Source organism: Candoia aspera, chromosome 12 (assembly GCF_035149785.1).
Source record: "Candoia aspera isolate rCanAsp1 chromosome 12, rCanAsp1.hap2, whole genome shotgun sequence".
Taxonomy (NCBI): Eukaryota; Metazoa; Chordata; class Lepidosauria; order Squamata; family Boidae; genus Candoia; species Candoia aspera.
Window position 1 is genome coordinate 13828993 of NC_086164.1, and position 26740 is coordinate 13855732.

Consider the following 26740-nt stretch of genomic DNA (forward strand, 5'->3'; position numbering starts at 1 on the left):
CAGGATGTTAGGTGAGCTCATCCTGGGAGGTCTAGTGTGTGTTGTTGTGTTTTGTTGTGTGTGTATTGATTTTTGGCTGTTTTTGTCATTGGGGATGTTGTGGCTTTGTTTTTCTTTGCCACGCACTGCCCAGATTTGAATTTTTAAAAAATTTATTTATTTTCTATCCTGCTTTTATTATTTTTGTAAATAACTCAAGGCAGCAAACATGCCTAATACTCCTTCCTCCTCCTCTTTTCCACACAACAACCACCCTGTGAGGTGAGTTGGGCTGAGGGAGAGGGACTGGCCCAAGGTCACCCAGCCGGCTTTCGTGCCTAAGGTGGGACTAGAACTCTCAGTCTCCTGGTTTCTAGCCCGGAGCCTTAACCACTAGACCAAACTGGCTCTCAGTTGGTCTAGTGGTTAAGGCAATTTTGTGAGTTGATTGGCCACATAAAACTGTAAAGTTTGTCAATAAAGACAAAACATTCCTTATTTTAATCGGAGAATACAAGGAATCCTAATGTAAGCATTGCAAACGGAAGATTCTGAATCCTTGGAAAGAAATAGAGCCTTCTCCTAACTTAGGAAGACCCCACCCAAAAGAAATGAAGAATATGTGCTTTCTCTCTCCCCACTCCCCAAATTCAGGAAGTCGATACCATTGGAACCAGTGATGCATCTGGAGATGACAACGTAGCTGCCTGGCAAAGCGAAACCAGCTCCAGGTATTTTTATTACCCTCCATGAAAAGGGAATATTTTATAATACAAAAAGCACCCTGCTTCTGAATACCATTCTAAGGCCCTCGAATGAGCAAAGTGCATCAAGAATCTTTTGTAGATGGATAATTAGAGTTTGGGGGTAAATGAGCATGGTGTGAGTTCACCTGTATCAAGCTAGAAAGAAATAATCTTGAAAAGGGTGACCCTCCCCTTTATGGGATTAGTCTTAGGTAGGCAACATGCTCTAAGCTTCCCCACGAAGCCCTTCAAGTTGTGTTTCACCCCATCCATTCTTTCTCCGTATTTTCTAACGTGACCCTTTCAGCGATTCGTCCAGCGAATATTCCGACTGGACAGCCGACGCTGGGATTAATCTCCAGCCTCCGAAAAGACAGACGAGGCAAGCGGCTCACCAAATCTGTAGCAGCTCCGAAGATGAACGTGTCAAAGAGACAAAAGGACAGGAAGAAAAACGCAAGAAACTCAAACAGACGCGAAAAAAGGTAAGCAAGTTTTAAAAACACACACAGAAAGTTTGATTAAGGCAAAAATAAATCACCGCCGCCTTAAGATCTGTGCTGCTTGGTCCCTCTACTTGCATTTGAACTCAGAAATGTTTCCATTTTTAAGAAACCCAGCGGACTTCTGTCAATGGATGCTGAACCTACAGAGGAATGGTTTGCTCCCCACTGGATATTGGATACCATCCCACGGCGTTCTCCCTTTGTCCCGCAAATGGGAGATGAGGTAAGCACAGATTTAAATTCATAGCTCAACTTAAAACCTCTCAAGAAGTGTGCACAAATGTTTTTAGCCAGGCATAATAAAACTTCAGGCGTAAACCTTTTCAGACTTGCTGGCGCAGTCCCATTCCAGGCTTGCGCTGCGTCAGAATCGATCTTTGGGGATGACTAGAATAGATTCGGAGTATCGTAATAATTACGACAGGACAAAGAGCGCTCTTGGGAATGAAGATACTTTTTTGTTTTGTTTTGTTTTGTTTTTACTGCAAGGCTGGAACATTGAAGAAGCTTTGGAGGCATGACTCCTTAGCTACCACATGATAAGAATTTTGAGTTTGTTGTCATTTTCATGAATGGCAAGTAAAACTGGGAAACGCTTCAGGCCTGTTGATACTCTGATTTGGTTGACAAACAGGTTTGCAAACGGAACACTTCTTAGCAAAGGTCCACAAGGACTAGAATTCAATTTCAGTTATGCTGCTGTTTCAGTCCAGTGCCTCTTTACATGCTCAGGGTGCATAAGCGGCTCGCCTGGTCAGGCAGCTGCGGGTTCTTTTGGTCAAAAGGCAACTTAACATCTGTTTTATGCAACAGACTATGACTCCAGCTTTGGACACGGTGCAAAACCATTTCTTTTTTCCCTGCCTTTTAATGAAACAAGCCAATGGGCTTTGAGCATGGGAAGCTAAGATTCATTAGCAGAGGTACTTTACTAGTCCGGGAGCCTTCCTCTCTCATAATATGCCAGCGATGCACTTTCTAGAGCTCCAAAGATGAGCAGTAATTAAATAAATGGTGTTTATTTTTAGGATTCAGTATTTTGAACCTTTTAATGGAAATGGCTTTCTGAAGCCAGTGTATCAGGATCAGCCCTGTCACTCCTCTTCCTTCCTTACAGATAATCTATTTCAGGCAAGGGCATGAAGCTTATGTGCGTGCAGTCCGGAAAGCAAAAATTTATAGTGTTAACATGCAAAAGCAGCCATGGAATAAAATGGAACTCAGGGTAAGCAATCAAAAGTGGTTTTATTGGGTGGTGTTGATAGCAGCCAGAACCTACTTTACATGAAGTCCAACTATTAGTCTATTCTGGCCTTTCTCAACCTTTTGATCCTGGAGGAACCCTTGAAATATTTTTCAGGCCTTGGGAACCTCTGCACATTCAGGCTCAAATAGAGGCCAGAAGTTACAAAATGATTATGTTGATTTCACGTGTAGGCTGTCATATATGCATGAACGGTGTTCTTAAACTAAAAAAAAAGAAGGAAGCTTACCTCTTTAATGTGAAGTTGCCCGAATTTGAAATAATTTTTTAAATAAATCGTGATCTCCCAGGGAACCCCTAGTGACCTCTCGTGGGACCCTGGTGCTCCACAGAACCCTGGTTGAGAAACCCTGGTCTACTGAGAAGCCACTTTCAGATAATAGTTTAAGGTAAGGGTTTTCCCCAGTCCTGTCTAGAGATGCTGTGATTTGAATCTGGGGGCCCTCTGTACACAAAGTGGTCTTGAAAACAGTAAGCCCTCTCTGAGATGAAGGAGTTGGGCAGGATCTGAACGTTCCTCCCTAATCAGCTTCTGTAGTGCAGCTTATCCTGAGCCAAGTATGTATATCAGGATGTCAGTCCAATGCTGGGGATAAGGAAATGGATTTGTTGGTTTTGCATTGGTCACTCAATGACATTAGATGCCTGCGTTTCTGCCTCCTCTGAATTTGTATTTCTATTATACATCTGCTATATATTAGTGGAGGATATGGTAATATCTGTGATATTTTGAGCTTCTTTGTCTGACTGTCCTTGTCTGATGAGTGGCATGTTAAATATGAGAGTTGCTGTTGAGGAGACAGATGCCTCTTTCCTGCTTCTTGGTGCCTCTGACAAAACTGCTAATTGTGTTACATGCCTGTTGTGCTAGGTTCTGTCATTCTGTTTGTTTTCTTTATCCACTGGCATGTTTACATATAACACTGTGTTGGCTTGTAACAGATCTCAGTGGCCTATTTTGCTTATAACAGTAAGCCGCCCCTGGGGGGACTGGGGTCGCATGTTGATTAAGCCACAAGCCAAGTAAGAGTACAGTGGCTTAGGGTAACCATATCCTGATTTGATTCTGGTTCTAAGAATGCAGTAAGCCGATGGCACCCGTGTTCCATCCGTGGCATTGCTAGAATTGGAGTAAGAGGGCACGGCTGCCTTACATGTTCATTTACAAAAGGGGCAGTCACTTCAAACGCTCTTTGCCAACCTGTGCTTTAAAATTAAAAATAGGAAACATCCCTGAGCTGTTGATCTCTTCTGCTCTTTGACAAACAGGAACAAGAATTTGTGAAGATTGTGGGGATTAAGTATGAAGTTGGACCACCTACGCTGTGCTGCCTGAAGCTTGCCTTTCTCGACCCCGTCTCAGGCAAAATGACAGGGGAATCGTTTTCCATAAAGTGAGTGGCTCTCTAAGGCTCCAGTTAAACTTTGTGGTGATGCTTGGCAGATCTTGACTTCCCTCCCCTCCCCTCTCCAAACCTGTCCCCCAGTCATCTTTTGGCCAGTGATTCCAGAAAGTTGCAAGTGGGGGAGTACCATAATGATTCTGTGACGCTGACATCAAAGCAAAGTCCTGTCCCGAACCTGAAATTCCTTTATAGCTTCCTTTTTGTAGAGCAGCATGCAAATACTCTGTTCCTGTACCATATTTGGGACAATAACCAAAGGCCTAACAAGTTAGTGTTGCTTAAATAAGTCATAGGCATCCTATCTCTTGTTTAGAAGAGCCATGAAGACTAGACTCTTGACTCTTGACCTTTTGGGGAGGGAGGCTGAGACCCCCCCGCTTCATTGTACTTGCCATCTTTTATTGGTTTTATTGTCATGCCTTTGATTGTTGTGAGCCGCCCAGAGTCATTGAGAGTCAGGTGGCATCCAAGTTTAAATTATTATTATTACAGGTAGTCCTCATTTAGCGATCACAATTCGGACTGGCAACTTGGTTGTTAAGCAAAGGGGTCACCAAGTGAAACTGTGACTGTGCTTATGATCTTTCTCCATAAGCACTTACTTACTTATTCTTATTTCCTTTGCTTTACGGACCTGCTAAGGTTGTAAATGCAAGGGTGGGCCACAAAGTTACTTTTTCATCACTGTCGTAACTACAAATGGTCACTAAATGAGGCAGTTGCTAATCGAGGACTACCTTTGTTGTTGTTGTTGTTACTGTTGTTATGCCTTCAACTCAGCTTTTGACTCCTGGCAACTGCCTGGACTAGTTACAGCAACTTTCTTGGTAAGGTTTTTCAGGAATGGTTTGCTGTTGCCTCCTTCCTAGGGCTGAGAGAGAGTGACTGGCCCAAGGTCACCCAGCTGGCTTTATACCTAAGGCAAGAATAGAACTCAGGGTCTCCTGGTTTCTAGCCTGGTGCCTTAACCACTACACCCAACTGGTTCTCCCAACCACAGTATTTTAATTTAATTACGTATTTTGGGAAACTCAGCACTTGCCTTTCATTCTTCCTGAAAATGTGTGATGGAGTTTTTGGGGAATTAAACACATCTGCCTGAAAATGGATATTATTTTGAATACATCCACAAAGATGGGGCTTTTGCTTCAAAAGAGGGTGGCAGATACTTCAGCAATACCTAGAGTGGGCTTCTGTGTACGCCTGCTTTGAATTGAAACCAGTTCAGTATTGTTAACTTGCAGTCCGATGGACTCTGCAGGGAGTCTGCATACAGAATGCCAAACACCAGCAAAATCAAGAGTTTAAAGCCTAATTTATGGCAGATCTGCATCTTCTCCTCCGCTGAGTCCTTTCACTCTCATTTCACAGGTACCATGACATGCCTGACGTTATTGACTTCCTTGTGCTGCATCAATTTTACAATGAAGCCAAAGAAAGAAACTGGCAGATTGGTACGTTGGGCTGTTTACTATGAAACCTTCAAGCTTTCCCTGCTTTCTAAAATAATTGTTTAGTATTTTTCTGTAACATGACATATATTCTTCATTAATTTGGGTCAGCAGAAAAACGGTTTCAGAATGATGACATTCTAAAATCCCCGCTGCTGTTCAAAAGGCTGATACCAAAAGTCATGGATTCTCATCAGCATTTCTTTTACAAGCATCTGCATGTGTCATTTTGCCTTCTCTGCCCTTCTTACTGCAGGGGATAGATTTCGGAGCATAATAGACGACGCGTGGTGGTTTGGAACGGTAGAAAGCCAACAGCCATTCCAAGTGGAATACCCAGATAGTTCCTTCCAGTGCTACAGCGTTCAGTAAGGATGGATCTAAGTGTTTGAATTTTAGTGCAAAAAAAGGAAAGGGAAAACCAAGTTCTGGTACATGCATTGAATAATCACGAGCACTGCTAATTTGATATGTGCTGGTTTTAAAATACTTGCACCCCGTTTCTTAAAATGCAAGATTTCTGCTCAATTGCAATGAAAAGCTGATGTTTATATTTCTTTTTAGTCTCTCCAACCCAGTGGAGTGCTGGACAGAAGTTACGTGAAGTGGGCTAGGGCTTTATTGGCGGCATAGGCAAAATGGGAACAAATTTGGTAGGGTGGGGGCAGGGAGGAGAAGCTGGCAAAAGCAAGACTGAGTTGAAAAATGGACCGGATCTAGCCAAGGTTTGCAGAGCAAAAAAGTTTCCCCAAAGTCCCTCAGTGCATCTGTTAGTTTTGGCTAAGCTGTTTCTGGGCTTGATGATGATGATGATGTTGATTACTGCTATATGGGTAATCTACAATTAGATTCACAAAGACTGGTGAAAACCGATTGATTGATTGATTGAGACTGGTGGAAACTTAATAATTCAAGTCCTAACCAAGGACCTAAGGTAGTGTCTGAGGATACAGGCAGTTCCAAGCAGGTTTTTTTTGTTTTGTTTGTAAAATTAGGGTGTTCAGGTCCAATAAACTCAAAATTTCCATATATTAAGGGAGTCATTTATTTATTTAGTTATTTATTTGATTTCTATAGCCGCCCATCTCAGCGAGTGACTCTGGGCGGCTTACAACTTTACCTAACAATACCTTTAGGTATTACTCCAAGGGCTCCAGTCACAATTGGTATAACATCAGATTTCTTTTTCAGTAAGCATTCAACTTCGAACTGCAAGTCCCGTTACTTGATAATTTTTTTTCTGATTGCTCTTCCTCAATCCTAGCATCACCTGGTATAGCCACATCAGTGAGCCAGCCTTTCTTCTTTTCTATGACTGTGGCATCAGGCATGTTATGAACAAGGTGCCTGTCTGTTTGGATCTTAGCCCACTCATTTTCCAAAACCTTCTCAACTTGATGGTCCCAGTGGTTCTTGCTCCATGCAAATCCAAACCTCTGGCAAAGTTTCCAGTGAATAATTTTGGCAACTCAGAGTCCCTCTTTGGGGGGAGATGGGCAGAAGCAAAATTTGAATAATAAATAAAAAATAAATAAACTGAGTTATGACGCTGCTTGTAGTCAGTTTGTGAAATTTTGCTGCAGCCACTGATGAAGTGGTCAGTTGTTTCACCCTTTTCACTACAAAATGGTCAATTGTTTCATTCTTTTCTTTGTTGTTGTTGTTGTTGTTGTTATTATTTTACAGCTGGGACAATAATGAAAGAGAAAATATGAGCCCCTGGGACATGGAGCCGATTCCAGAAGGAAGTAAATAATGCTTGTTCTTTACCCCCTTCATTTTGATACAGATTATTTTTATCAATGAAAAATATTATAGCAGCGTTACAGAGGAAACTGGATTCCAGTTTTCCCAGGCCTTTAGAGACAAAGAATTCCTTTTGAATTGTGTTTATCAAAACGGAGCGAAATGGCTTTGTTTCATTGACCAGTTTTAAGTAACCAAAGTAACATAGAAACAAGAGACAAATTAAAATAAGAATAAAATAATTTTTAATTTGGTTGCATAGGCTACCTTCTCCCCAAGAGTTTGCGCAAATATTTTTTAAAGCAGCACAGTAAAATTAAAGTGAAAGCCCTTTCAGACTTCCGAAACAATCTCTTTACAGAATATATTTGGAGAATGCAGGAGAAAGTCCAAGTATCAACTTTTTTATTGCACAACAAAAGCTTTTCTTATATAAAAACAATGGGTTATTTTCTCTTGAGGAAGGAGGGAGGGAAGTTCAGAATAATGCATCTTCTCCGATGACACACCATGTAAGGTAGAGTCAGGTGGCATGTAAATTTTTTATTATTATTATTATTATTATTAGTATTTAGGAACGCTGATTGCCCTTTGAATTTGTTATCATAATCATGAGTTGCAAATAAAACTGGAATATAATTGCAGCCATGTCCTGATTTTGTTTTCTGACATGTGTGCAGAGGTTGCCTCAAGTTGGATAGCATTTTTTTTAGATATAACAATCAATATATCATTGCCATGATGTAGCAGCCTGGTGCATCCAACTCACTCATTCTCTCCCCCCTCCTTCCCCCTGCAGCTGCTTATCCAGATGAGGTGGGGGCCGGAGTCCCAGTGACAACAGAGGAGCTGGCATCTCTGCTATACAAGCCCCAGGAAGGGGAATGGGGCTCCCACTCCCGAGACGAAGAGTGCGTGCGGGTTCTCCGAGGCATTGATCAGCTTCTTTCTCTAGGTATGGCAGTCTTAACTCAAAAGGTCTGGATTTGTCCTATTGCCCCCGTTGGGGCGAGAATCAACAGAATTGTTAATACGGCTCTGCATGAATTGCAGTCCCTTAAAGAGGCATCTGTTCTTCTTGTGTGTGATTCTTTGGGCTAATCCAGCCTTTCTTAACCTTCTGACCCTGGAGGAACCCTTGAAATGTTTTTCGGGCCTTGGGGGAACCCCTGCACAGTCAGGCTGAAATAGAGGCCAGAAGTTACAAAATTATGATACTCGTTTCATGGGTAGGCCTGTGTATATGCATTAACAGTGTTTGTAAACTGAAAATAAAGAATAAAACTTAACTCCTTAATGTGACATTGCCCGAATTTGAAATAATTTTTTAAATAAATTGTAATCTCTCAGGGAACCCCTAGTGACCTCTCGCAGAACCTGAGGGTTCCACAAATCCTGGTTGAGAAACCCTGGGCTAATGTATCAAACCATCAAAAACTGTATGGACTTCTCAGGCCTGGGGGCTGGCTAAAACATCATACAGCACAGAGAGAAGAAATCTAACCCTTACGTGTCAACATTTAAATTAGTTTTTTTTTTCTAGCCAAGGGGCAGGAGAACGTCTTGGGTATACCACCTGGTATTAGGTAGGGCTTAGAGTAATATTGTCGTACTTCACGTCACTTTTCAGAGAAGTCCCCCCCCCCGCAATGTCCCCCTCTCTATCATCTTTCTTAAAGTGCCTAAGTTTTTTTAAAATTTATTTATTTATTATTCAAATTTCCATTACCGCCCATCTCCCCCCAAGGAGGGGGACTCTGGATGGTTTACAGTAAAATACTCTGTTAAAACCCCAACACCTAAAGTTTTATGAATTATAAAGAAGTTTTATAATTGCGCTTCTCCTGGCTTTCCGAATTCAGCCCGCCTTTGCTTTATTTTCTTGCAGAGATTTCTAATCCCTTCGCGGTCCCAGTTGACCTTAGTGCCTATCCTCTGTATTGCACTGTGGTTGCTTATCCAACTGACCTCACCACAATAAGGAGGAGACTTGAAAACAGATTTTACAGGTTGGATTAATGGTTGCTGTCAACAACATATAAATGGGTTTCTTGTCATTCTGTTTTATAATGCTAAATTAAATCCGCTGCAGCTCCTTTCAGCGATTTTTTTAAATAAAGGAACCATCGCTCCTCTGATTGGGTTGATTAATTTGTTAGCAAACAAGAAGGTCTTTTTTTTAAAAAAAAATCAAGTCTGGATTTAGGATCTCTGATCTTGGAGCAGCAAGAGGTCTTCTGTATTTATAGATAGGTTCTGCAGACCTGCAAAGTTGATTTGAAATAAAAATATTTTAATTAATGCACAACGGTGAATACCTTCAATAAACAGTGAACAGTCAACTTTTGCATGCAATCCTGAGACGCAGGGCATTTTTTAAAGGAATGGTGCCCAGGGCCCTGTGTGATGGTCTTTTGGGCCAGAAAGCTTTCTCGTCTCCATTCCGCATATTTGTTCTTGTTACCTTTAAAAAATGGAATTGCAGCTTAGACAGAGCCCATGTACATTTTGTCAAAATCCTTTTCAATTACGTAGAATGAGAAGAGTGTCTTCTCTTCTCTTCTTTTCCAGGAGAATATCAGCACTAATGTGGGAGGTACGATACATTGAACATAACGCGAGGACTTTCAATGAGCCCGAAAGTCCTATCGTCAAAGCAGCCAAAATCGTAACGGATGTTTTACTGCACTACATTGGGTGAGCAGTCAGTTTTCCTGCGGTTGAAGGAAAGACTTTTCTTGAAAACTTGCCTGACCAGATCCTTTCCTCACCTGTCTCATTGTATGTGCATATCTGTATATGTTGGGCAAATAAAAAAATGCACACGGGGAATTTCTTCCCATGGCAGAAACTACAAGGCGGTCCATTAACATTTACCAATGTGTATAATCTTTGTTCTAGGAATCAGCAACCATGATGTCCTTGTAATGCATGACCCTCTGGGAAGGGAACTTTATTTTGTTTTAAAATCTCTGCTTAGCCCTAATGCTGATCATCTCACCACTCTTTAGGGATCAGAGTTGCACAGATATTCTGGAGATCTACAACAAAGTGAAAGCAGAAGACTTGAGTAGCACAGATGAAGAGGAGCAGGTAAAAAAGAAAAGATACTTTGGGAAAGTGGTTTGGACTGGAAATGAATTCTTGGGGAAAAAACCAAAAGTTAGGTTTCTCGCCATAATTATGGGGGGGAAGGGCAAGACAGCTCCTCATTTCTGCATAGACTATTCAACCTTTTTAGGAAATTAGACCAGCCCTCAGACTTGTTCGTTCTAAAGTTGGGCACCTTAGGGAAATGTCATTACGTTACACAACTGTTTTTCATTACACAAATGCAACCCCTACTTTCTTTGATACTTTAAGTCAAGATTGGCAACCTGTGGCCTTCCAGATGTTGATTGGATTGCTGTTCCCGTTATCCTGTACTATTGGGTCTGTAAACAAAGGCTCATAGTTCCACACTCTTTGGAGGACCACGTGCTATTCACTGTTGCTTTAAAATTGCTCACAGTAGGTCTTGGGGCTTCCAAGGAGACTTTCCTCATTTCTCCCTAGAAATGCCAGGAAATCCATCTGGAATATATTCAGGAAAATCACGTGCTGTACCACAAATATATGTTCTACCTTTTGGCTTACAGCTGTTTGATCCCATACACTTTGGGCAGATTATTTTATAATAAAGAACTAGAAGGATCTGATTTATTGTGTAAGGTTGCTATTCATGGTTGGTGGGCAGCATTTCCTTGATAGGTCATAAATTAGGCTTCAGATGCTTGATTTTGCTGGTGTCTGGCATTCTGTATGCCGTCTTCCTGCAGAGTCCATCAGACTGCGAGTTAACAACACTGAACTGGTTTCAGTTCAAAACAGGCATAAAGAAAAGCCCACTCTATGTATTACTGAAGTATCGAATGGAGACCACCATTACAAGTTTTTTGGAAAAATGAAAGGCAGGTGTAGAGCTTCCCAAAATACATAATTAAATTAAAATACTGTGGTTGGGACAGCCATTTTGGTGTAATGGTTGAAACACCAGGCTAGAAACTGGGAGACCGTGACTTCTAGTCCTGCCTTTGGCATGAAGCCAGCTGGGTGACCTTGGGCCAGTCACTTTCTCTCAGCCCTAGGAAGGGGGCAATGGCAAACCACTTCTGAAAAACCTTGCCAAGAAAACTGCAGGGACTTGTCCACGTAGTTGCCAGGAGTCAATGCTGACTCAAAGGCACCGCCCCACTGCCCCCCCCAAAACTGTGGTTGATTTGTGATCTCACCAAATGTTGGTGAGATCTTGCCTGAGGCCATAATTTTCAGGAGTGTGTGTGTTGTGTTTTAAATTAATTTATTTTAGCTGTTCTCGTGCATGCAGTAATCACATTTTGCTTTAGGTGGCAGAAGCATCTGCGGATTCGGATGGTCCAGGAACTTCCTCTGGAAAACGAGTGGTAAGCAACTGAGTTATCATTCAAGCCTAGCTGTGAACTATTTACTCCAAAAATACTATGTTATGTGGCTATCAGGTACCTCTTTATTTCTCTTTGTGATATAATGCTTCTTAAGTTAGAAAACCAAGTTAGTTTCTCTGTTTTTTTAAAGTCAAAGCGTAGTTCTCGTGAACCAGTGCATTCCTATTCTCCTGTCATTGTGGGATTTTTCTCAAGTACTGATGGAAATAGAAGCAGTGTTGACAACTGAGCATCAAGAAAGGTGGGGGAAGGAGCCAGGCTAGAAATATTTTCCCATTTCCTATCTAGAATAAGTCTTGCTGTCCTCCTTCCCCTGAAGAATATTACACGGTTGGAACATTGTTTGCCAGCCAGTATTTAACTGATTGGAACATCAGTTTCATTCCTTGTCAGTCCTGTAGCAAAGGCAAATCATAGGTTTTTAGACTGGGTTGGGATTAGTAAGTGTAGAAGAGGGAACTGTGTGCATAACTGTGACAACTCTGCTTGCTGGAGATAACGATGCTAAATTTATGAACGGATATCGATTTGAAGAGCGTTAACCCTTGGGATGCAAAATAGACATTTTAGAAATTATTCAACTGATACGTGGTTCTGTTAAAAAAAAAAATTAAGGTAAAACGGCAGATGAAAAGGCAGCCTTCTAAAGGACATGCTGATGCCTGGAAAGACCAGTGCAAGCAGTTGCTAAGCCTGATCTATGAACGTGAAGACTCTGAGCCATTCCGACAACCTGTTGATCTCTTTTCTTACCCTGTAAGTTTTGCTTTTTTCTGACTTTGGGAGGACGGGTAGAACAACTGCCTGAGAAAGTGAAACCTTGTCTTTGTTGCTCTTTACACACAGTGCTTTGGCCTTCGCAGCCACAAGAACTTTGCTAAAGCATTACCAACATCCTGACCATTTTAGGAGCTAAACACTCAGTGGTTACTTAAGATTTTTTTTCATTTCCTTTCAATTCTGTATTATATATAATAGGAACACGAGAGAGAAATCTTACATTTATTTCTGAGTACTGTGTATATATTGTACAGTTACAAAACAACAAGCCTTCCTACTTGAGTTTGAAATACGACTCACTGTGAGGTTGACTGATATGTTCAAAATGTAGCTTGACTTACCCCATGTGAGTATAAAGAAACCTAGTGCATACAGTTAGAATAAATATCATAATTCCTTGGTGTTTACTTTGTCTTGTTGGAATTTTAAGGGGTACCTTAAATAGGTACCTTAAAACCTTTTACAACTCCTCCCACTGGGTAGAGGATTTTGGCCTGCCCACTCCAATGATGTGATTTAACCAGCCACACCTCGTTCAGTCTTCAGCGGCCTAACTTTTCAGACTTTGTACCAGCGGAAAGAAATTTGCCCGCTCTTGTTTCAACAGTAGTATTCATTCTTCCATAAGTGCAGCATAGGCCTACCTATCTTACAGGAGCCTATGACAAATCTCTCCGTGTGTCAAGGAACATAGAAATGACCTTGAAAAGGGAATGAATGAATAATTAAGGGAGTGAAACCATCTTGGGGAAGTGGAAAGCGTGTGAAAGAAAAACTCAGAATAACCCTGCCCTGATTCTGTTTGGTATAAGATGGGGCAGAGAGAAACTCTAATAAGCTGTCAAGCTGTCAACTCAATAAGCTGTTCTGTTATTGTACCAATATTGTTCTATTGGTATTATTGTATCAATAGAATATCTGTAGCTCAGGGTTGAACTATGGAGTCCTTGATGCTCTCTGAGCTTGCTTATTTGCTTGCAGACGTTTGCAGATGTGACCTGGTCGGTCAGTGAAATGTCTGCAAGCAAACAACCAAGCTCAGAGAGCACTAAAGACTCCACAATTCTGTTATTGTACCCTACAATAATGAAGTAGCATTTGTGGAATACTTGGGGTGTCTGTTTCCTGACCTGGTCTTCCTTCCTGCAAGGGCTGACACCATGTATCCTTCTTGGTTATATAACCTTCTTAGCCAGTGATGGGATCATTTTTTCCTACAGAAGTTTACCCTTGTGGGACACTGTAATTTGAAAAGTATTAACTGTTATCATCAAATTTCAGGCACTTACCACTTATATTTTCCTGTGTGCAAAAAGCATCTGGCATATTCCAAAACTCCAGCTGATTCTTGGGCTTGAAGTACATTTTTTTTAAAGTATTAGAGTAAGAATGTTCCCTGAGATTTAAGGAAAGCAGATTTTAATATCCTTCCTTTGACATCAGGGATGCAGTATTTGGGACGTGGTGCCATCCTGAGGCATACATGGTCAATAAAATGATATTAGCTTAATAAAATGTCCTCCATAGCAGTTGTTAGATTTTGGGACGTTTTCATATGTGCAAAAACGTTGTTCTCAGGATTATCGAGATATCGTAGACACTCCCATGGACTTCAGCACTGTGAAAGAAACTTTGGAAGCGGGTAACTACATGAATCCTCTCGAATTCTACAAAGATGTTCGCTTGATATTCTGCAATTCCAAAGCATATACTCCAAATAAGAAATCAAGGGTAAGATGTGAAAATGTAGTAAATAGCTATTCCATATGTCTCCAGCCCAAGATGCACATATAAAAAAATGACCGATCTTAAATAAATAATTAAAATTCAGAGCTTAACTGAAGACACTTGCTGGTTTCCCTCATTTTGCGTAGAGCTGTTTTTAGCCAGTCTTCTTCATTTTGTTGTCCTGGCGTGAATGGGATTCAAATCATCTTTAGGCCTACTTTTGGGGAAGGCTCCGTTTCTTGCAAATTATCAGCGGTCTTAATACTATATCAGAGACATCACAGAGAAGGAGCTGAATCCCAGCAATTCATTACATTCCCAGGATTTTGCTAACTGGATTGCCCATTCCAGATCTGCCCATGGATTATTACCTGTGTATCTGTTGTTCGGAATATACTTGTACCCCCCTGCCGTTTTCCGTTCAAGAAACCCATGAGATAAGACAGTTTGAGAAAGAGCGGGTGGCTTCATGGGATGTCTTAAAGCAGACTGCGGACTGCAACAGTTGAGTTCACACAACACCCACATTAAACAAATCCATTATGATTTAGCACAGTGTGGAAATGGCTTAGGACAGAAATGGATTTCCTTCTTTCCATCATTGCCAAGTTGTTAGCATCTGATAGGGGAGCCCTGTTGACAGGGATTCATTTGCCAATAACTGTTGTAATAATTATAGAAGTCTGGAAAAGGCATTGCCAATACCAGGTGTTCTAATTAGAGGATCCCTTCCCGGTTTGGCCACACGTTTTTAAGCCCACTGGAAACACACGTGTCTGGCTAGGTTTTTGATTGAATCTGTGCAGTTATTGCTATCTTTGTTTCTGCTGCATCAGTGGTGCTGTGATTTTACTTTGCACCATACTTAAGGAATTATGCTCATACTGGAAAGTGGATAACAAGCAAACAAATGTAAGTTTGTTTATTTACTTTTCAAATTTCTATCATCGCCCATCTCCCCCAAGAGGGGGAGGAAGTTTGGCAAGCTTTCTGGTCCACATCCCCCTTGGATGCAAACATTTGTTACTTTTTTCCACAGATCTATAGCATGACACTCCGACTCTCTGCCTTATTTGAAAACCACATCAAAACCATAATTTCCGAGTACAAGTCAGCTGTTCAGTGTCAGAAGAGGCGAAGGCCGCGGTTACGGTACCGAAAACGGCTCCGAAGCAGCAGCAGTGGTTCTTCCTCTAACGGCAGAGCACCAAGGTAGCAAGACAGACTCATTACATGTGAAATGGTGCTATGTTGGGTGTTCTCCTCCCTTTTTAATCGTTGGCCACCAATCCACTGTGCTACCCGCTCTGCAACCCTTTGTGCCCACAAGGAAATCGACAGGAAGGTTTTTTTAGAAGGGTAGGAGAAAACGGTTCTTTTAAGACACTGCAGTGCATCATGCAATGAAAGATACAGCGGAGTGTAAGATCTGCAGTTCAGACTTAGGCCAGGCTTTGTAAGGTGGGGAAAGAAAAAGAAGGTCCACATTAACCTCTAACTGGAAAAGAAACTCTCCTCAGAAAGCTCCCTACGATAAAATGGCTTCCTAGGTGTTGAAAAATCTCTTGTTAAATTTGTTTTCCTTCTTCCATGCCTTTAGCCCAAAAGGAAAACAAAAACAACTGAAGATTCAGCCTAAAACAAACTTGAATACCTCACTGCCTTTAACTAGGACTAATTCTTCAGTTTCATCTCATGGTAAGTCGGATTAGTTTAATTTATTTATTTATTCGTTCGGTCAATCAATTTGTATGGCTGCCCATCTCAGTAAGTGTCTCTTAGCATTGAACAATCTTGATAGATTAAAAACATGTTTCATGTGGCTGTGCCATATACTTTTATTCCAGCAAGCTGGATTCAATTCAGGTCAGTAGATGCCACCTTATTTTCAAGGATGCTCTGTGTTACCCTAGAATTGACATTGGAGAAGCATTGGCAGTCTGGTGCCAATGGGCACTGGTGGGGCCATCAAATACCTCCCCCAGGGGCCAGTGGTCTCCTTGCATTGTGTGTGTGTATACAGTGTTTTGCATGATTTTAATTAAACATTCAGTGGGAGGCTGGCATTCCTAGAAAATAAATATAGTGGGTGGCTACAGGCCAGTGCTTTGGAAATATGTCTAGTTGCTCATAAAACCAAAAATAAGTTGATAGAGATCTGGAAGGGCTTAGAAAGGCTGGCAGGGAGCATTCTAGCAAATGAATGTTCTGAGAATGCACAGCAAGGCAGCCATTTTGTGTTGGTGCACGCAGTGGCTTCTCAAAATTCTAAATATACCCACTGGCTCTGAATTAGAAGTAGATGTTAGTGAGTAAAGAGTTCAGCACAATCCTGTGCTGTCAAGAGTCAGATTTCGTCCACAGCCTGTGTTTTTTTCCCCAGATTCCTCAGTTCTGATTGCAAGACTTCCACATGCCCCCATCCAAACCAAAAATGGAAAGTTGAAAATCTCCTAGCAGTGCTAATGGCAACTGCCATTCTGCCTTCTGCCCTCCCTCTTTTCCCCCATTTGAATATGATCTGTTTCTTCCATCTATGCAAAGACACAGATATTGCACCTATCTCCATATTTAAGGGGCAGTGTTAAGCAAGAAGTGAGATCCTTGTGTTGATTTATAGGTGGCCTGACTCCATGTCGTTAGAAGAAAGTTAGCAGATCAACAGTTTGCTGTAGGCTGATCATAAGTATCAGAGAGTTAGCTACACTGAACAAGAGTTGCTCCTGCAAATGGCTTTTGCTTGGAAATGCCTTCTTCGCTAGGTTTTAGGCCTGCGTGCCTGCATCCCGCTAAAATTGGACTTCCAGTTTCATTTTTATTGGATATTTTCCCCCAAACTGTTCCATTGCCGAGCATCTGTTTTAAGTTTCAGATATAGAGGAACCCCCTGATTCAGCTGCTGCTGAAGAGATGGAAAGCCACCCATCCTCATCTGGCTCGAACAACCAGAATCGTAGCGGAAATGATGTCGAAGCAGGAAAAAATAAGCCAGTCAGAAATAAATCCACACCAGTTAAACAAGGTGGGAAACTGCAGAAGTCAAGATTTGTCCTGTCTGTCCCCCTTCCCCGCATATAAATGTGTGTGTGTGTGTGTGTATACGTGCACACACACACAAACACAAATTGATTTTCCTTTTGTTTCTTAACTTGTGCCACATACACTGTCTTATCTATCTATCTGTCTATCTGTTCAAACATGTCCGATTCTCGGAGACTGCCTGGACAAGTCCCTGCCGTTTTCTCGGCAGGTTTTTCAGAAGTGGTTTGCCATTGCCTCCTTCCTAGGGCTGAGAGAGAGTGACTGGCCCAAGGTCACCCAGCTGGCTTTGTGCCTAAGGCGGGACTAGAACTCACGGCCTCCCGGTTTCTAGCCTGGTGCCTCAACCGCTACACCAAACTGGCTCTCCTCTAGATTATAATTGAATTGTTTTCCTCTCCTTTGTTTCTTAACGCTATAATAATGTGGTAACCCATGGGACCAACTCCGTTCTCTCTGGGAGTGGAGAAGAGTACATGAGCAGGAACTCTTCCCCCTTCCACCAGCACTGGACCAGTTCCAAGAATATGAACCTAAAATGGCATGCCCTGTTTACCCTGAGCATCTGTGATGGCTTGCAGCAGCTGTACCATTTCGCATTGTTACAAAAACACAGTGCCCGGCTGCGTTGCAGAGATATTCTGGGTTGGCGTTTCTCTACACCATTATACGTTGTGGAGCGATCCCTTCAGACAACGTGTCTGTGTCTGGTTAGAGAACGTATTAAGTAAAACTGTTCACTTAGTTTGGGGCTTTCCCACTGTTGCTGTCATGAGTAAGGATGGCGAGCAGGGGGCTCCCACCCAGACTGTCAAGCGCATGCGTAGCACTGAGGAACTGTTCAGCCATTCAAAGAGACACAGATCGGGACCGCCTTAACCTTTGGGGTTTATATGGCTGGGTTTTCCCACGCTTCCTCAGTTTGTTAGGATTCTTGTTAAGTACTACTAATAAATATTAGAGACCAAGTCATTGTCTCAGTGTGTTTCCTGGTAATCAGGACAGTTGCCCTCCTAACGATAACTCAGCATTTGTATTAATATGTGCCTCTGTTTGGACTTCTTTAGATAAGCCTTCCGAAAAGCCTCTGACGAATGGGGATGGGAAGGAATCCCGGGCGGGAATCAAGAGGAAGATTTCAAGTGCATCAGAAGAGGAGGAAGAGGGCGGCCAAGAGACAAGAGAACAAAAAGAAAAACCGGGTTTATCCTCCGAAAGCGGAGAATCCCGCTCGGGCTCCAGTTCTGAAAGCAGATGTGGCTCTGATTCGGATTCTGAGTCCAGCTCTAGAACAGATCAAGACTACATTGACGGGGACCACGACTACAGCAAATCAGTGCAAGTGAAACCGAAGAGAAAAATCCGAAGAAGCATCTCTGGCGGGCGGAGGAATTGGCCAGGCAGAGGGACCGGAAGGAGAGGGCGATGGGGCCGGTGGGGCCGGTGGAGCAGAGGGGGACGAGGCAGCCGGGGAGGGAGAGGAGGCAGCCAGGGACGAAGAGGAGGCAGGGGAGGAAGACAAGGCCGAGGGAGAGGGGCCTCCCGAGCCAAGCGCTCCCGCGTGGCGGAGGACGAGTTCGAGAACCTTTTCGGCGGGCGCTTCAATGAGAACGCCTTCGGCGGGCGGTTCGGCCGGCCCCCTCGGATTAAAACCAGGAACGAAGGCCGGCGGACCGTTTTATATAACGATGATTCTGACAATGACACTTTCGTGCACACTGAGGATCCCCTGAATCTTGGTACTTCCAGGTCTGGCAGGGTACGGAAAATGACCGAGAAGGCCAGGGTCAGCCATCTCATGGGATGGAATTATTGACAAGTTGGGTTGTGGGGGGAGGACAGAACTGAACAGTGATGTTAGGACTTCAGAGGCTTTTACTGCAGGGATTTCATGCCAGAAAATCTGCTAAGCAAATTGTGGGGGAGGAACTCTGCTCATTTCCCCCCTGCCCCCCCATGCCCCCGTGGTGCTTTTTCATATAGTTTTCATGTGTTTGAAGACTTTTGACCGCTGGCCGACTACGGCCAGCAGCAGTCTTCTTTGCACGTTCTATTACCTGCAGAAATGCTTCATCACACTAAACCTTGAGTTGGTCACAGGACTTGTGGCAGATGAGTTGTGCTTATGAAGTCTCCTTGTTGCTTTTTGTGTGTGTGTGTGCATTACCGAAACAGCACCTTCTTACCAAGTTTTTAAAACATTATCTGCCATTAATTCCTTACTTATCATAATAACGTTTGCACAATACACAGATCCTAAAGGCAGCTATAAAATGTTTACAGTTTCTCTGTTGTGTGCAGCATCCAGATTACTTTAATCTTCCCCCCAGGCCAAATTTTCATGAATTTGTGATATACTGAAATATGCTCCCATATGGGTGTCCTGATATGCTTTTTTTCCCATTGGTTTTTAATTTATGTTTTCAAGGGGAGGGGGGTGGGTTGGTGCCTTGTAAATAATGTAGCAGATCGAAGATGTGAGATGTCTAACACCTACATTAATGTTATTATAAACAAAATACTTGAGAACTAGGGTTATCTAAGATACACCAGGTGCCAAATGCAAAAGTTCCCTTGCATCTCTTTTTTTCTGCTGCCCTCATATATTGCTAGCATCCATTGAGATTGTCTCAAGATGTTAACATCAATATGGAAATGGTTGCCTCTTCCCGGATGTCTTCTTTAGTAGCTTAGCTACCTCCAGACTTCAGAGCTTAGTTTGTTTTCTTCAATAATGATATTGCAATAGATAATGTGTTAGGAACATAATCACTTGGTAAACTACAAAATAATTTCATTGGTCTCCAGTCTGACAATCAGTCATAAGATGCTTCTCACAGACTTGCTGGTTCAGGTTGTCAAGCCTGTGCATTCATCTCCCTATGCAGTCATGGCATGATTATAATGTTTTTATTTGATCCTTTAAATGTTAACACCTCCTTTTTTATATGCATTAAGCTATCTTTGCTGGCTAACTTAATATGTACAAGCTCTTGCATCTTTGTTTTTCCTTTTGTGTGTTAAGTCATGAAAGCATATCATGCTTCCAGAAAAGAATTTAGGCATCCTCACCCAGAGATTTACAACGTGGAGCCTCCTCTTTTCAGAATTTCCCCATTTCTCCATCATCAATGGAGGTGCTGATAGAATTGCTGTTTCTTCTTCCTTGTGCATGGTATAAGATTTTTTTTTCCCCATTGACATAAAGAGAGAGGTTCACAAATAATGGAACATCTGAATATGAATTTTGGCTCCGTGGGGATTTTTGGAGTGAAAATAATAGCATACTATTTGATTCTAGAAAAATGTCTTGCAGAGGACTCTTGTATTTGCATTTAAAATATATCAATATATGCCACCCAATAAGAGGAAAGTTTTATTTCCGTTACAGCTGTAGCATGTTAAATATTCCTAAAATATTTGTTTTTGTTTTTGTTTTGAGATGGACAAGTTGCATATATGGAATTCCCAATAGCAATCATTGTATAGGAGGAGGAAGAGGGTTCTTCTAGTTTTGTGGGCAGGTTTTTTGGGGGGGGGGGTATTGGCCAGGCACCCCTTAATCATTAGTGTGGATTGATCTTCACAAAATAATGGTAGGATCTACAGTAAGTAATGAAAAGTCTGCATACACCTGCAGCATAGATCTTCCATAACGCAATACATACTTCAATACTTGGGTTGTGTGTGATTCAAAAACGAGAAAGTGCTTTGGACCTCATGTGAGCATAGCACCGCTTTACTTACTATTCCTGATACCACCCTGAAGAAAGATGCTTGGGTTTTTAGAGTTGCTTTAATGAATTGACTCCTTAAAACATCATGGAAGCTTGAAAAATGTCTGTGACTGCTTTAACTACTAGTAGGTGTTGTGTTCATGTGAGGGCTGAAGCATTTATTTTAAATAACACTGAAGCATGGACAGACCTCATGCATACACAAATGCATGCTATATTTTAGATGAGATGGAAGGCATCTACCAAATTGCTAAAGTGGCTTAGGTGAATAATAAAACAACCAGCTTAGATCTGATTTTAATTGAACAGCCACTTTGAGCACACAGCTGCAGTTCCATCGGAATGTGTTTGGAAGTCTTTGATCTTCTGCTAATGTGGATCTGCTCCATTTATTAAAATTGAAGGGGATGTTCTTTATCCCAAGAACATATTTCCACGTGAGAGCCATCAGCTGACCCTTAACTCAGGATGTGTTAGCATAGCATTTCTTAGTAGATGGCAGATGTGTATATCTAAAAGAAGTCTCCTTTTTCTTTCCCACCACTAGGAGAGTATGGCTATATCAAGGGAACGTAATCCCGTACAGCTTTCTTATAATTGCCACAGGACAAATAAAAGTTATTCCAAATAACTAAAGTTGTGTCTAACAGTAGATATTTCATGTTCATTGTTCAAATTCTTACCGAATGTATAACTGTACTGGTATTCAGCATGCAAAATTCTTCCGTGATACGAGAAACTGGTTTAATTCCTCCATAAAACATAGGTGTATATTTAGGCAACTTGGCCTCTTCGTTAAGGTGTAGTTCCTTGATGGTTGTAGATGACAGTAAAGGGAAATACTTTATTGGGAACTAAGTATTAATTGGAACTGTGTTAATTAGGACTATGCAGTGCTTTGGAAATAATTTGGAAAAGGTACTTCAGAGCTTCTAGAGACATGAACATTGCACTGGTTGACAACTCTTTAAAGCAGCCACATCTTTTCCTTGGATGACACAAAGATCTTCTGCAGCTTCCCTTTGACCCCAAAGACATGGCTGCTCTAAAGAGTTGTTGACAGGTTCTTCGTTCTCACTTCTAAGCCCATTTTTGGAATTGAATCCAGAGAATTTCCCAGCTGGAGCCTCCATGACTGAGAAAGGGCTTGGCAGTAAGCATGTGGAAAGAAAGTCCTCCCCCCGCCCCTATTTTAAAGGCTCTTGGACTGAAGAAGGCGCATCTGAAGAGAGCTCTCTCCTTTCTCAAATGGAAACGGGGTTCTGTTGGAGATACAAGAACGTGATGGAGAAATAAATGGACAATATGGCATGTTGTATTTGGCCAAGGACTGGCTATTCCAATGTGGCCACTGGATGAATTCTAGCTGGAGGTTAGTCTGCACACACAGCAGAATTAAGGGGCAAAGAGGACTATTTTAATTTACTCCTTTGGCTTTAAGGCAGCATGTCTGCCAATAACCAAGTCGGGAAGAAGGGTAGTTATGACTATTTTAACGGAGTTTTCCGTGATTTTTTTCTCTCACCTGCAGTCTGAAATGATACTACTACTTCTGGCTACCCAGGGGAAATCCAAAGAAATCCAAAGTCAGAATGATGGTGGGGTGGAGTCAAACAAGGTATTCCAAACAACTATTAATCGGCAATTTTAGCCTTTGCTTGGATTTTGCCTCAGTATCATCTCTGTAGCAGTCTTCTAAGATCTTTGACAATTCAATCATTTCAGTTAAAGTTTTGTATGCTGTGATTGATATTCCCCAATTTTTGTATTACTCCCCAATAGATCACTGCCAGCTTTGTTCCATTCTCTGCTGCTTTTGACCGACCCCTCCTCAAGCCATGTATCCTTGTGCTTTGAATTAAGTTGTGAGGCTTCTAGTAGCTTTAATATGTTCAATAGGTACTAATAATTCAGTAAACGTGATGCCGAATTATGTTCAACAACAACAAAAAAGTCTAAAGGGAAAGTTGGCTTTGGGAATTCTGCCGGATTGTGTTATGTAGCCAGTAAATATTTGGGCAAAGAAGATTTAAGCAAAGGAGAGCTGTGGCTTCATTCTATTTGTTACAAGGGAACCACAATTCCGTTTTTATACGAATTGCCTGTTGTGCTGAGAGTATTTTACTTGGTGCATGGTCATTTTCTAACGTTTTGAGGCCCTGAACTGCAACTTGGCATGTGCATTTTGGAAGTTACCTTCTTTGAAGAAGAACAGTGATGTAGTGTCTTGAACAAAAACCAGCATGTGGGAATCCCCATAATTAAAGAGATTTGATTACTACCTATCTGCTTTAAAGCAAGAGATAGTTTTGACTTTTTATATACGTGCTTTCTGTGGTACATGAAATCTTGAGCTACTCTCAAGAGCAATAACAGATCTTCCTCTCTGATGCGTGTAATGCTTTCTTGGACTTGTAAAGTTGGGGGAGCATCTTAGACGTGGGTGATCAAATCTGTTAGAGTCTTAAGTAGTTTCTTCTCTCTGGTTCTTCTCTTTCGTCAAGAAGTAAGGGGCCTGTGGGTTTGTGTGTGTGTGTGTGTGTGTGCGTGCGCGCGCTAACTAACAATAAGGGTGGGCCACATCGCAAATTCACTGGCTGCACCTTCTAGTTAAGCATTCTCTTCACAAAAGCCAGAATTCCTATGGAAAAATAAATGAATGTTTGGCAACCACACTGTGAGAGCTAAGGGTGGAGACATTAGTCTTATGAAGTGGTTATTGATTTTTTGATGCCATTTGAGCCTTCTTGCCCAAGCAAAATAAAGATGTTCCTTCTCATGCCTATGTAGTGCTAAATCCTTCAATAGCAACCAACTAACGTGCTCTAGTCATTTTATAAAGGGAGGAACATGGTTACCTGTAAAATCCTGGCTCTGCTGTTAGAAACTAGTTCCAAGACATTTCTTAACAATAATCCAGATCATGCAAAACTAGTGGGGACTTAATTTTTGTGTCTGTGTCTTGATTCCTATTTTGGGGGGGGAAGATGGGAAATTCGTAAAAATAGAGGTTAACTTGAATAATTTATCTTAGTGCAGCTGAGAGCATATTGGAACAAAAGAATGAATTAGTTTTAGGCTAAGTGCATCAGCAACTTATAGAGAACTGCTTTTGCGTGAGTGTATATTATAATGTTAAATGCTTTTTAAAGATCTGTGCGTTGGTTTCATAAGTTACGCTCTAAAATGTCATGAGAATGTTTCCATTTGATAAAAAAAAAATAGTGTTAATATTTATAGATAAAAGGCTCCGTTTGACACCCCATGGTGGTAAAATAGTTGAAGGTTCCTAAAGAGTACTCATGTTATTTTTAAAGTATGTATTATAAATGACTGTGCATTTACAAGAGATCTTTTTTTTTTCCAACTCTGGCTAGATGGGATGTTTACATTATTTTTTAAAAAATGGTAATATATCAATCTGCATTTTTGTAAGCGATTATACTTCTTGAGAACCTTGAAACACAAAGAACGGTTGAAAATACATGCACACCCACATGCACACGCATGCATACATATATGGCTTTGTACACTGGATGCCGGGCCTGCAGCAAAGCCATCCATGTATTATGGATCACTGAGAAATATTACTGCAATGCATATAGGTCAGTTCTCTTGCCAGCCCTTTTGAAAATGAACCAGAAGCACTCTCTTGATCTTAAAGCAACATGCCCAAGGGGACAAGTTCTTGTGCTCTCTTATTCAGTAGAATTGCTTATCAGCCTTAACCTCTTCACAGTGTAGAATATGGTGCTTTAAAATATGTGCATATGCATGGATCTGTGTCCTTTGTTACTCAAGTTGAGCATTTAAAACAAAGAAACTGGAAACTCTAATAATCCTGCACACCGGCTATAAGTTTGTTGGAAAAAAAAATGTCTATCCAAGTATTCCAACTCAACAGTATAGCATGAATAGTGGGTCTCAATCTTCATCGAATAATAGCCCCCACTTTCTTGATTTCCCCTCCCCAGTTATGAAGGAAGCATGTCAAAATAGGATTAAGAGTGCTTGGAATGCAACCAAATGATGGTTGTCAGTATTGAGGCGTGATGGTACTGAATTTTAATGAAGTGGTATTAAGCCTGTTTCCGTACTTCGGTCTACTTTGTTTTAATCTCATGCCGATGGCCCTCCCCAGCTTTTTTTAATTAAAGCGTCATGGAAGCTTTGCTTAGAAATACCAGTAACTACCGTTGGAGTTTGAGCTGTATGGAAAATGGTGCCATCTCAAGGATCTCCTGCATGTATATTGTGTTCTTGACCTTGTGAAATAGTTTTGCCAGTCCCCACCCCTCCAAAAATAGAAGGTGCACATGCAGTGATTTATGCTGATGCTCTTTTGCGTTTGTCTTGATTTCAGGGGATGTTCCCTAAATTCATACCTTTACATCCACTATCTCAGGTCCCTTTAAAATTATAAATGCTTCAGGGATTTTTAATGCCACTTGAGAATGGCAGACCAAATGTAATATTTATATGCAATGAACTATTACGTTTTTTTGTATTGTAAAAAATGTAAATTTGTAAAGATTTTTTTTCCTAGAGGTTTTTTTTGGGGGGGTGGGGCAAAAGATTGGGTGGGGATGAATTGGGAGGGCAAGAAATGTCACAATGTAATTTAGGATGTTTCATTTTCCAGCTCTGGGATTATCTTAATTAAAAAAAATCATCTCATTCTTTGGATTTTGTTTGGTTGTATTTGTTACGCTAGAATACAAAGAGGTACTGATGGTAATTTATGACAATGTTAAACATGTTACCCCTGAAGAAGGTGGGCAAAGTTGATCTATACTCACATGATGACTTTTACTGATTCTGGATTGCAAATGAAGCACCAGATAAAACACAGAGGTTTGTGTTAATGCATTTACATTTCCTTCAGATGTTCAGAGCAATGTGTATAGCACTCATCCAGAAAGGTAGGTTGGACTGAGAAGAAGTATCCCAGCATCACCAGCGAATGTCCATGGCTAGTGAGAACTTGAAAAAATCCACCCAGTCCTAGTCTATCACCCTGCAATTCTCAGCTGTTCTTTGGAACATTTTGTCAATGGGTAAAGGAACCCTCCAGAAATCCATACCTTTGTCCTTCTTACTGAGGACAATCATTGGGGGGGGGGGTGATCAATATTCTAATTAATCTCCACAATAGAGGAAATTGGATTTACCAGCCAGTGATTCAGGAAGCTTGTATAACAGCTGGGAGTGCAGGAGTGATTTTTTTTAGCATCACTGCCAAACGTGTCTTCCAACACACAAGGACTGCAGCCTCTTTGATTAAGAAGAATTATTTGCAGGAGCAGATGTCGCTAGAAATCGGGGCTAAGGAAAGCCAAAGGTCTTAGCTAAAAGTGCATTTCCTTGAACGTTCCCCTTTCCTTCAGAAAAGATGTGTTGAGCCCTTGTGGGAACCATAGGGAACATTTGAAGCAAGTCTTACCTCGTTCACAAAGTAATAGTATTCTAGATTTCTTAAGACTTCTCTGAATGTTGGTCCTAGTTGTTACGTAGGATCTCCCTGCCCACTGTTGGTTTCCTTACTGTGACATTTCTTTACATACTGAATGAATCAAGTGCTTGGAGAAAAACCACAAGACACAATATTTCCAGTTTTTTGAACAAAACGAGTGTTCTACATTTTTTAAAAGAAGTATATAAAGGGGAAATAGTTGTAATCTGTCCCTCCCCAATGTACTAGTTTGGTGTGTGTGTTTCATATGAGGGGCCTACTCCCTTAAGTGGGTTATTGCTAAATGCGCTTCCTGATTCATCCCGAGTCATCTTTTAGTAGCTAATGTCCAGTACTACACCAGATAGCCCACTTGTTGTAAAGGTTAAAAGTCCCAGGATTATAAACCAAGAGCGTATGAATTCTAATCCTGCCTTAGATAT

General features: G+C 41.4%; 1 protein-coding gene across 1 annotated transcript; it reads left to right on the top strand.

Annotated features, from left to right (window-relative positions):
- The first annotated feature begins 637 nt into the window (after positions 1-637).
- On the top strand, positions 638-25380 carry BRWD3 (bromodomain and WD repeat domain containing 3). Its single transcript, XM_063313653.1, has 19 exons — positions 638-710; positions 1033-1210; positions 1338-1454; positions 2349-2456; positions 3765-3889; positions 5273-5355; positions 5609-5720; positions 7039-7100; positions 7898-8053; positions 8987-9107; positions 9670-9795; positions 10110-10191; positions 11484-11540; positions 12177-12317; positions 13920-14072; positions 15109-15281; positions 15670-15767; positions 16936-17091; positions 18176-25380. Exons 3-19 carry the CDS (start codon positions 1359-1361, stop codon positions 18922-18924), a joined length of 2598 nt encoding a protein of 865 aa, XP_063169723.1. The 5' UTR covers positions 638-710; positions 1033-1210; positions 1338-1358; the 3' UTR covers positions 18925-25380.
- The last annotated feature ends 1360 nt before the right edge of the window (positions 25381-26740 follow it).